This window comes from Triticum urartu, chromosome 7A (genome assembly GCF_056163025.1).
Source record: "Triticum urartu cultivar PI428250 chromosome 7A, HENAU_Tu73, whole genome shotgun sequence".
NCBI lineage: Eukaryota > Viridiplantae > Streptophyta > Magnoliopsida > Poales > Poaceae > Triticum > Triticum urartu.
The window spans coordinates 4,699,174-4,710,821 of NC_141879.1; the positions used below are offsets into that span (position 1 = coordinate 4,699,174).

At 43.2% G+C, this 11,648-nt stretch overlaps 1 protein-coding gene across 1 annotated transcript; it reads right to left on the reverse strand.

Moving 5' to 3' along the window:
- Positions 1 to 7,942: 7,942 nt before the first annotated feature.
- On the reverse strand, positions 7,943 to 10,724 carry LOC125525269 (cysteine-rich receptor-like protein kinase 44). The gene is made up of 7 exons (XM_087531434.1): positions 10,684 to 10,724; positions 10,490 to 10,599; positions 10,154 to 10,284; positions 9,533 to 9,743; positions 8,819 to 9,056; positions 8,573 to 8,723; positions 7,943 to 8,487 (listed from the first exon to the last, which is right to left on the reverse strand). Exons 1-7 carry the CDS (start codon positions 10,722 to 10,724, stop codon positions 8,155 to 8,157), a joined length of 1,215 nt encoding a protein of 404 aa, XP_087387560.1. The 3' UTR covers positions 7,943 to 8,154.
- Between the last annotated feature and the right edge of the window lie 924 nt (positions 10,725 to 11,648).

The following is an 11,648-nucleotide window of genomic DNA, read 5'->3' on the forward strand; positions in this document are numbered from 1 at the left end:
AAATGAATAACCGTATTGCGATAAATATAATCCAATCATGTCTATGCTTAACGCAAACACCAATTAACAATTATTTAGGTTTAACACAAATCCCGATGGTAGATGGAGCATGCGATGTTTGATCCCATCAACCTTGGAAACACTTCCAACACATATCGTCGTCTCACTTTTGGCTAGTCTCCGTTTATTTTGTAGCCTTTTATTTCGAGTTACTAACACTTAGCAACCGAACCGGTATCTAATACCCTGCTGCTACTAGGAGTACTAGTAAAGTACACATTTAATATAATGTATGTCCAATACATACTTCTGTCAACCTTGCCAGCCTTCTTATCTACCAAGTATCTATGGTGGTTCCGCTTCAGTGACCGTTCCCCTTATTACAGAAGCACTTAGTCTCGGGCTTGGGTTCAACTTTGGGTTTCTTCACTAGATCAGCAACTGATTTGTCGTTTCATGAAGTATCCCTTTCTTGCCCCTGCCCTTCTTGAAACTAGTGGTTTTACTAACCATCAACAATTGATGCTCCTATTTGATTTCTACTTTCGCGGTGTCGCGAATAGCTCAAGGATCATCATATCTATCCCTGATATGTTATAGTTCATCACGAAGCTCTAGTAGCTTGGTGGCAGTGACTTTGGAGAACCATCACTATCTCATCTGGAAGATTAACTCCCATTCGATTCAAGCGATTGTAGTACTCATACAATCTGAGCACATGCTCAACGATTGAGCTTTTCTCCTTAGTTTGCAGGCTTAAGAAACTTGTCAGAGGTCTCATACCTCTTGACATGGGCACTAGCCTGAAATCCAAATTTCAGTCCTTCGAACATCTCATATGTTCTGCGATGTTTCAAAAAAAAACATCTTTGGTGCCTCAATCCTAAACCATTTAGCATTACGCACTGAACTATCATGTAGTCATCAAAACGTGTATGTCAGATGTTCGCAACATCCACAACCGACGCTCGAGGTTCAGCTCACTGAGCGGTGCATTAAGGACATAATCTTTCTGCGCAGCAATGAGGACAATCCTCAGTTTACGGACCGAGTCCCCATAATTGCTACTATCAACTTTCAACTAAATTTTCTCTAGGAACATATCTAAAATAGTAGAACTAAAGCATAAGCTACGACATAATTTGCAAAGTCCTTTTGACTATGTTCATGATAATTAAGTTCATCTGATAATTTAATGAACTCCCACTCAGATAGACATCCCTCTAGTCATCTAAGTGATACATGATCCAAGTCAACTAGGCTGTGTCCGATCATCACGTGAGACGGATTAGTCATCATCAGTGAACATCTTCATGTTGATCGTATCTTCTATACGACTCATGTTCGACCTTTCGGTCTTCCGTGTTCCGAGGCCATGTCTGTACATGCTAGGCTCGTCAAGTCAACCTAAGTGTATTGCGTGTGTAAATCTGGCTTACACCCGTTGTATTCGAACGTTAGAATCTATCACACCCGATCATCATGTGGTGCTTCGAAACAACGAACCTTCGCAACGGTGCACAGTTAGGGGGAACACTTTCTTGAAATTATTGCGAGGGATCATCTTATTTAAGCTACCGTCGTTCTAAGCAAATAAGATGTAAAACATGATAAACATCACATGCAATCAAATAGTGACATGATATGGCCAATATCTTTGCTCCTTTTGATCTCCATCTTCGGGTCGCGATGATCATCATCGTCACCGGCATGACACCATGATCTCCATCATCGTGTCTTCATGAAGTTGTCTCGTCATCTATTACTTCTACTACTATGGCTAACGGTTTAGCAATAAAGTAAAGTAATTACGTGACGTTTACGTTGACACGCAGGTCATAAATAAATTAAGACAACTCCTATGGCTCTAGCGGGTTGTCATACTCATCGACATGCAAGTCGTGATTCCTATTACAAGAACATGATCAATCTCATACATCACATATATCATTCATCACATCCTTTTTGGCCATATCACATCACACGGCATATGCTGCAAAAACAAGTTAGACGTCCTCTAATTGTTGTTGCAAAATTTTACGAGGCTGTTATAGGTTTCTTAACAAGAACGTTTCTTACCTACGCCAAACCACAATGTGATATGCCAATTTCTATTTACCCTTCATAAGGACCCTTTTCATCGAATCCGATCCGACTAAAGTAGGAGAGACAGACACACGCTAGCCACCTTATGCAACTAGTGCATGTCAGACGGTGGAACCTGTCTCACGTAAGAGTACGTGTAAGGTCGGTCCGGACCGCTTCATCCCACGATGCCGCCGAATCAAAGATAAGACTAGTAACGGCAAGTAAATTGACAAAATCGACGCCCACAGCAACTTGTTTTCTACTAGTGCATAGAAACTACGCATAGACCTAGCTCTGATACCATTGTTGGGGAACGTAGCAGAATTTTAAAATTTTCCTACGTGTCACCAAGATCAATCTATGGAGTCTTCTAGCAACGAGAGGGAGAGGAGTGCATCTACATACCCTTGTAGATCGCGAGCGGAAGTGTTCAAGAGAACGGGGTTGATGGAGTCGTACTCGTCGTGATCCAAATCACCGATGATCCTAGCGCCGAACGGACGGCACCTCCGCGTTCAACACACGTACGGAGCGAGGACGTTTCCCGCGCCTTGATCCAGCAAGGAGGGGGGAGAGGTTGAGGAAGAAAGCTCCAACAGCAGCACGACGGCGTGGTGGTGGTGGAGCAACAGTACTCCAGCAGGGCTTCGCCAAGCTCTTAACGGAGGAGGAGAGGTGTTGGGGAGGGGAGGGGCTGCGCCTTGGCATGGGTGTGGCTCCCATGTGCCTCCCCACTATATATAGGGGTGGAGGGGGCTGGTTTCTTGCCCTCCAAGTCCATTGGGGTGTTGGCAAAGGTGGGGGAAAGAAATCCCATCATTTCCTTTCCCAACGATTGTTATCCCCCTTTTTAGGGATCTTTATCTTATCCCTTTGGGATATGATCTTATTCCTTCTAAGGGGGAATCTTGGTGAGCCTTGACCAGGGGTGTGGGGCCTTGCCCCCACTACCCACGTTCATGTGGGTCCCCACATGCAGGTGGGCCCCACTACGGAACCTTCTAGAATCTTCCCAGTACAATACCGAAAAATCCCGAACATTTTCCGGTGGCCAAAATAGGACTTCCCATATATAAATCTTTGACCATTCCGGATCTCCTTGTGACGTCTGGGATCTCATCCGGAACTCCGAACAACATTCGGTAATCACATACAAGTCTTCCTAATATCCCTAGCATCATCGAACCTTAAGTGTGTAGACCCTACGGGTTCGGGAAACATGCAGACATGACCGAGACAACTCTCCGGCCAATAACCAATAGCGGGACCTGGATACCCATATTGGCTCCCACATGTTCCACGATGATCTCATCGGATGAATCACAATGTCGCGGATTCAATCAATCCCGTATACAATTCCCTTTGTCTATCGGTATGCTACTTGCCTGAGATTCGATCGTCGGTATCCCTATACCTTGTTCAATCTCGTTACCGGCAAGTCTCTTTACTCGTTCCATAACGCATGATCCTGTGGCTAACCCATTAATCACATTGAGCTCATTATGATGATGCATTACCGAGTGGGCCCAGAGATACCTCTCCGTCATATGGAGTGACAAATCCCAGTCTCGATTCGTGCCAACCCAACAGACACTTTCGGAGATACCTGTAGTGCACCTTTATAGCCACCCAGTTACGTTGTGATGTTTGGCACACCTAAAGCACTCCTACGGTATCCGGGAGTTGCACAATCTCATGGTCTAAGGAAATGATACTTGACATTAGAAAAGCTCTAGCAGACGAACTACACGATCTTGTGCTATGCTTAGGATTGGGTCTTGTCCATCACATCATTGTCCTAATGATGTGATCCCGTTATCAATGACATCCAATGTCCATGGTTAGGAAACCATAACCATCTATTGATCAATGTGCTAGTCAACTAGAGGCTCACTAGGGACATGTTGTGGTCTATGTATTCACACATGTACTACGGTTTCCAGTCAATACAATTATAGCATGAACAATAGACGATTATCATGAACCAGGAAATACAATAATAACCATTTTATTATTGCCTCTAGGGCATATTTCCAACATGGCCCCCGGGTCTATTTTCCATCATATAAGTTTCCAATCTATTTTATTTTGCAATCTTTACTTTCCAATATATATCATAAAATCTTATTATCTCTATCAGATCTCACTTTTGCAAGTGGCCGTGAAGGGATTGACAACCCCTTTATCGCGTTGGTTGCAAGGTTCTTATTTGTTTGTGTAGGTACAAGGCGACTTGCATGTAACCTCCTACTAGATTGATACCTTGGTTCTCAAAACTGAGGGAAATACTTACGCTACTTTGCTGCATCACCCTTTCCTATTCAAGGGAAAACCAACGCATGCTCAAGAGGTAGCAGCTGCCAATGGAGTTTTCAGGCAGGCTGTTCAACCAGTGCCGAGCTGGTCCCTTGAGTTTTAGCGGGAGGTATTTGATGGCATGAAGATCGTCACCGCGGGCCATATGAATATGGAGAAGAAAATCCGCAATCCATATCGCGGGATCTGTTGTTCCATCATATGATTCGATATTTACGGGTTTAAACCCTTCTGGGAATTGGTGCTCCATTACTTCATCAGTGAAGCAGAGGGGGTGTGCGGTGCCTCTATATCGGGCCAAGTCGCGATGTAGCTCGGATGGAGTCCGTCTGTGGTTTTCGGCTCGGACGTGATTACGCTTGTCACGTCCAACTAGATAGCCATCGTCGCGCGTCGGAGCAAGCCCCCGTGATCCATAGATCGATCTGGTCTGACATGCTCTATTTTCCAGGTCCTGTCGTAGATCATATGTATAACCTCGAGATGTTATGTCTCTACCTTTATGGCGAGGTAGTATGGGCTGGTGTTCAGCTTGAGTTGTCGTTTTTTCCCAGCCACGTGGTGGTCGGTCAGCCGGATTACATGCTGATGGTACGGGCTCGAGGGCCTCGTCGTCAAATTAGTGTAGTCGTTTACACCTCGGGTAACTTTTGGTTGGGCGCTCGAGGCCGTATTCCTCGGCTGCCAGGACATTAGTCCACCTACCGTTGAGCAGATCTTGGTCAGCTTGAAGCTGCTGTTGCTTCTTTTTCAGGCTCCTTGCAGTGGCAATTAGCCGGCGCTTAAAGCGCTCCTGTTCGAGAGGTTCCTCAGGTACGATAAAGTCTTCGTCACCGAGGCTCACCTCGTCCTTGGAGAGTGGGAGATAATTACTGTCCTCCGAGTCTTCGTTTACGTCTTGTTCGTCAGGGCTAACTTGCCCATCTTCCCGATCGTCTTGTTCGAAAGTTGGCTCGACGGGGTCTTCTTTGTCTTCGGCATTGTCCAGAGTGTTGTTGTCTCCTATGCCGGTATTGCTGTCTTTTCCACAGCGTGATTTAGAGCGGTGCCGCCGACGTCGGCGCTTTGGCTGTATCTCAGGAGGTTTATCCTCGACTGGATCTTCTTTGTCATCGCCGTTAGCTGGTGTATCCACCATGTACACGTCATATGAAGAGGTGGTCGTCCAGCGTCCGGTAAACGGCGGGTTTTGGGCCTGATCTTCTCTGGCATCGTCGTCCATACCGTCGATGTCTTCGGAGCCATAATCGAGCATGTCAGTTAAGTCTTCGACAGTGGCTATAAAGTGGGTGGTGGGTGGGACGTAAAATTCCCTGCTCTCAGCCCCTAGTCCGGGCTGGGTGTAGTTCGGACGTTGCTCCTCTATAATGACAAGGGATCGCATTAAGTCCAGAGCCTCGCTTAAAGGCGAGGTTTGGCCAGGGAGAAGGGAGTCCGTGGAGTATGGCGGGAGGGAGACTCCTTGGCCGAACTCACACGATGCTGAATCCGAGGGTTCGGAGCCAGTGCCCGGAGAAGAGTCCGGCTTCACGAGGGTTGCCAGCGACACTACTTCCTCCGGCTCTCTCGTACTGGGTTTAGTGGCCGCAGATAGTCCGGCGGGCTCGGTAATCCCGTCTTCGGACCTGGCGATGCGCTCCGGATCTAGGGCCAGAGCGGAGGTTGGGGTCGTGAACCCTTGGAAGACCAAGTCTCCTCGGATATCAGCGACATAGTCCAGATTGCCAAAACTAATCTGGTGACCTGGGGCGTAGCTGTCGATCTGCTCTAGATGGCCAAGCGAGTTGGCCCCTAGGGCAGCATTGTTGTAGATGACTGATGGGGCCGTCGAACCTTCTGATGACGACGCAATAGAACTCTCAATGGAAGCACCAATGTCGGTGTCAAAACCGGCGGATCTCGGGTAGGGGGTCCCGAACTGTGCGTCTAAGGTCGATGATAACAGGAGACGGGGGACACGATGTTTACCCAGGTTCAGGCCCTCTTGATGAAGGTAATACCCTACTTCTTGCTTGATTGATCTTGATGAATATGAGGATTACAAGAGTTGATCTACCACGAGATCGTGATGGCTAAACCCTAGATGTCTAGCCTGTAAGATTGTGATTGCCTCTACGGACTACACCCTCCGGTTTATATAGACACCGGAGAGGCCTAGGGTTGTACAAAGTCGGTTTACAGAGGAAGGAATCTACATATCCGAATGCCAAGCTTGCCATCCACGCAAAGGAGTGTCCCATCTGGATACGGGAAGAAGTCTTCTATTTTGTATCTTCATAGCCCATCAGTCCGGCCCACGTTACATAGCCCGGACGCCCGAGGACCCCTTAATCCAGGACTCCCTCACCCTCCTTGTTGATATCTCCTCCATTAAGGATAACTCGGCAAAGTTTGCCCGTCGTCACATAGTTGTTGCCTGGTCCCGTTTGGGTCCCATCGGTCAGGTGTTTGCCGAGTTTATTTTGAATAGTGCTTGACAAATGTTAGACTTTACCGAGTTTAATCTTGTCGCCGAGTTTGTTTTCCATGGCACTGGGAAATCTGCCTCAATTGCCGAGTTTTTTTGTCATTAACGAGTTTATTTAAGTTAGTACCCGGCAACTGTGTAGCATTGTTGAGCACCCGATGAAAAGAACTCGGCAAACATCTAGAACTAGGTATCTTCGGTGATTCCAATAGTGAATTATTGAGGCTGATTTTGCATAGAACAACTACTATTCCGGTTTGTGGCAGAAAACACCACCTATTGGGTGTAGTCTGTTGCAGCTAGCTCTAATTCATCGTTTTGACTCCATTCACATGATTCTTAATGGGTGGGTCCCCATTATAGGTGCACACGCTGTAAAAAAAGGCCACATCCGTTGGCCAAATAAGACCATCGGCATTGGTAGTTTTAGTTTCTCATTCAGCTTTTTGTCTTAACATTCAATGTTGTTTTTTTAAAACTCCAAATTATATCTCTACCTAGTACTGATATGGAAAAAAATCAACTTACTTGGATTACAAGTTAGATACATCAGTTTTGTTGGTTCATTAAGATGGTGTTTAAAATTCAACATTTTAGAAAATATAAAAAAATTAAATCATACAATGTGACCACTAGTTTGGGAGATATTGGCCATTTTAGTTGGCTGACTGGTGTGACTTGTTTATTTTTGCCACGTATGCAACTTACAAGCAGGACCCACCCGCCTAGAATCATGTCAACGGAGTCAAATGATGGATTTGAGCTAGCTACAACATTTTAATGGAGTGAAATGATGGATTAGAGCTAGCTACAACATTTTAATGGAGTGAAATGATGGATTAGAGCTAGCTGCAATGAATTACACCAATTTCTGGTGTTTTGTGCAACAAACCAGAATAGTAGGTATTCCATGCAAAATCGACCTCAATAGATGGGTTGTGCAATTTCCTTGACTGTTGACAGAGAAATTTGGTAGTACGAAGACATTAAGAGGGAGAGGGACATTGAGAATCTCAGATTTTCTACCAGTAGTTGAAGGAAAACGCAGAGAATGAGCCAATAATGCCGCGTTTGAATTTTTTCCCTTTTGGAAGAATTTCGGATCTGCACCTCATAAGTCATAACTCTTGTCATTTGACCAGTTAGATTCTCACACTATCATCCCCTAAATATGTCTTGCTAGTCATAGGATTTACAAATGTTTATTCGACAATCCTACTGAATTGACAAAAATAATGGTGTTTCTTGTTTCTCTGCCCTAACTACATACTTGTGGGTCAGGGCTATCTTGGTTCTAATTCTGTGATTGTCAAATTATTGAATGTTGGATTTGATTCGTTCAAGCCATCTAGTCGGTTATTTACACCACCATGGGCATGGTTTTCATCATTCAACCTAAATAGAAAAGCAGGCCTAGAAGGAGCAGGCAAGGTAGTAGACTTTCCAACAAGCATCAGGATCACATTGGACATGCCGGGTCTATCACCTGGATTCTCTTGAACACATAATAGTCCAATGTGTACACACTTGAGAACCTCATTTTCAGAGCTGTTGTTATAGTGCAATGATGGATCCACTATCTCAGCTTTTGTCCCCTTGGTCCAGTTCTCCCATACCTGTACACAAGCAATGACTCATGAAAACAGCTTACTATGTCATAACATATTTTAAGACCTGGAAATCACTGAATATAATACTGACATAAGTTAAAAGATGCTCAGCCATCATCGTTTCAGAGGATACACTGTTTCTCCTCCCAGTCATAATTTCTAGAATAATCATTCCAAAGCTGAACACATCTGATTTGGTTGAAACATGTCCAAGTACAGCATATTCTGGCGCCATATACCCACTGTACGTGATAGAAAACGGTTAAGCATTGCTTCTTTGTGAACGTGATAGTTACGAACTTATGATATATATGATTAACCGAATCCATAGACTTACTAGGTTCCAGCTACTCTCCTTGTGATATGCTTTGTATGATCACCCTCAAAAATACTTGCCAGACCAAAGTCAGAGATCTTTGGATTCATATCCATTTCTAGTAATATATTGCCTGGTTTCAGATCTCTATGTATAACTTTTATACGGGACTCATCATGTAGATACACCAAGCCTCGAGCAATACCACAAATGATCTTGTATCGTGTATCCCAAGCTAATTTTCCACGCTTTTCGTCATCTAAACAGGCATTGTAAGCCAAATAAATCAGGGGACACAAAACGTACATGCAAACATGCACACTGGGACTAACTTTAAAGTGGCAAAGATGCATGTGGAAGAGCAAAGTAGATATTTTGATTACTCTAACAATTAAGGTAACAAGCTCCATTTTTATTTATTATAACAAAATCATGAGTTTGCCAAGTTCCTGCTCACGTTAAATAAATAAAATCAGTTCTCGAGAATCCAAATTATACGCTTGTTCTACTGATGTGCACACAATGATTTGTTTAATTGACATGAACTGATGTTTGTATTATCTTATCACCACCATTGAATGTATGTATTAAATTTAATTTATAGTAGCTTCACGAAAAGCTTGATTTTATTTTTATCAACCATTTTCATTATTTAAAGAACAATTCCAAGTACAACTAGTATTTTTCAATCCAAAGTTTGCTTGAAATAAGAAAATTAAGTAGAAACTCATGTACCGAAAATAAAGGCATCAAGACTTTTCTTTGGAATATATTCATACACAAGTAACTTGTCCTCTCCATTGAGACATGCGCCTATTAACTTCACCAGATTCCGGTGCTGAAGCTTGGCAACTAATAATAGCTCATTTTTTAGCTCACGAAGGCCTTGTTTTGATCCTTCCGATAATCGTTTTACTGCTATTTCCTGTCCATCTGGCATCATACCCTGCAACGCAACGACTTAAATTATTATAACATCATAAAATCCAATTATGTTTGTAATCTAGCTTGACATGTATCTATTGTTTGTGCTAGTATAAGAAGTGTAAGGTGAAACTAGCTTTCAAATAGGATTGAGAAGTTACAAAGTCAAGCCAGTTAGTAGATAAATTTTGAATGACCGACATAAAGTGTAAATCCCACACCACTCGAAGGCAAAGAGCACATAAGTGCAAAGTGGGATTAGAAAACATAATGGCTTTAATCTAAGTTAGCTAATATGTATTGCCCTGTTAATGGATGGTTCAATTGTTCATGACAGAAAATAGGAGTCAGCTGGAAGTCAGGTGAAACAGTATGATGACAATAGCAGGAAGCTGTAGACAACTAGTAATATTGGGTTTGTTGCTGGATTACCTTGTACACTTGGCCAAATCCTCCTTCCCCCAGTTTATTTTCCTCAGAGAAGTTACTTGTTGCTATTCTTATTACTGATGGGTCCAACAACACTGATTTAATATCTTCAATATCCTCTGAACTAGCTGTATCTGCATATAAAATACAAAGAACTGACAATTTTTCTTTTTCTTTTCTTGTAGAGAGCTACTAAAAGAGCAGCTATAAAAGAAATAGTACCAAGGGAGCAATCTGTAATGGATGCTTTATGTAAGTGAGGGTGAAATGGGACTTCATAATTCAATTTACTGAAGTTTTCGCGGTCCCGGTTTGATAGTATACTGTGAAGGTACTTACATGATTGTGTCTTCTTTACACTGGATCTCTTTCTCCATATGCAAATTGATATAGCTGAGATTAAACCAAGTATTGTTGCAACAGGGAGGACAATTGGCAGGATTGCAGGGCTACCAGCGGCGGAGGCAGCGTACAGCCGTTGGGTTCAACTGAACCCAACGAGTTTTCTCTGGCACGTATATGTCCACAGGTACTGACTATTATGAACCCAGTAATTTTTTAAGGCTGAACCCATCGGAAAGTAGCTACAGCGCACAAGCAAAGTCTTCCATTTAAAATATTCTAACTTGATTAGCCCAGCCCAGAAGCCTAAAAATAACCTTGATTAATTGATCGATTCCCATGGCTTTGCCCCCTTGTAGATATCCCAGGTGTACGTACATATCCAGTGGGCCGCCGCTACTCCCCCCTCTCGGCAGGCAACTCCCCCATCGATCTTGTCTCTCGTCCCCCTGGCGTCCTGTTCGTTCGCTCGCTGATCGATCGCCAGAGTCACCGCCGGCAGCGGCAGGTCCCAAACCAAATTTGAGGTATGGAAGATTAGATCACCACTGCTTCTCTCTTCTTTGCATATGTCTAATATAATCTAATATAGTAGCTTATTTCGGCAATGGATTTTGCCCTAATTTTTAATTGCCTTTTCCTGAACTAATCTAGGTTATGGAGCGATACTCCATAAAAGAGAAATACACCACCAAATTCAGATAATGACTTCAAGGGCACTGCAAGTAAAGTCCAAATGTTGTTGTTGAAGGTATTCTCCCAAACTTTCTATCCAGAGACACACTATTTTATATAATTTTGATTTTACAAAAATGAATGATCTTGGTCTTGAACTTCAAACTTATATCAACAATGTGTTAGTACATGACAAGTTCGTCAATTTGCACAGGAGTGCTGATCTTGCTCAATTACTCATGCACACAGATAATCATATTACTTTTCTTTGGTGTATAAACCTCTGAAACTAGTACTGATATTGCTTGTTGCCACAACATATGTGGGCATATGCTTTCAATTATGAATGGTATTAAGAAACAATTGTAAAATAAATTAATTCATGAGTGATCATTTAATTTCCATGTGAAGAAAGCTACTTCCTCCGTTTCTAAATATAAGCCTTTTTAGAAATTTCCCTAGGGACTACATGACATATTTT

Excerpts from the sequence above, each read along its gene's own strand:
- LOC125525269 (XM_087531434.1), bottom strand. The coding sequence starts at position 10,724 with ATGGGTTCAGCCTTAAAAAATTACTGGGTTCATAATAGTCA. Across the intron at positions 10,285-10,489 it reads TGTAAAGAAGACACAATCAT|ATACAGCTAGTTCAGAGGAT; the intron begins GTAAGTACCTTC and ends TTTTATATGCAG. Across the intron at positions 8,724-8,818 it reads AGGAGAGTAGCTGGAACCTA|TGGGTATATGGCGCCAGAAT; the intron begins GTAAGTCTATGG and ends TATCACGTACAG.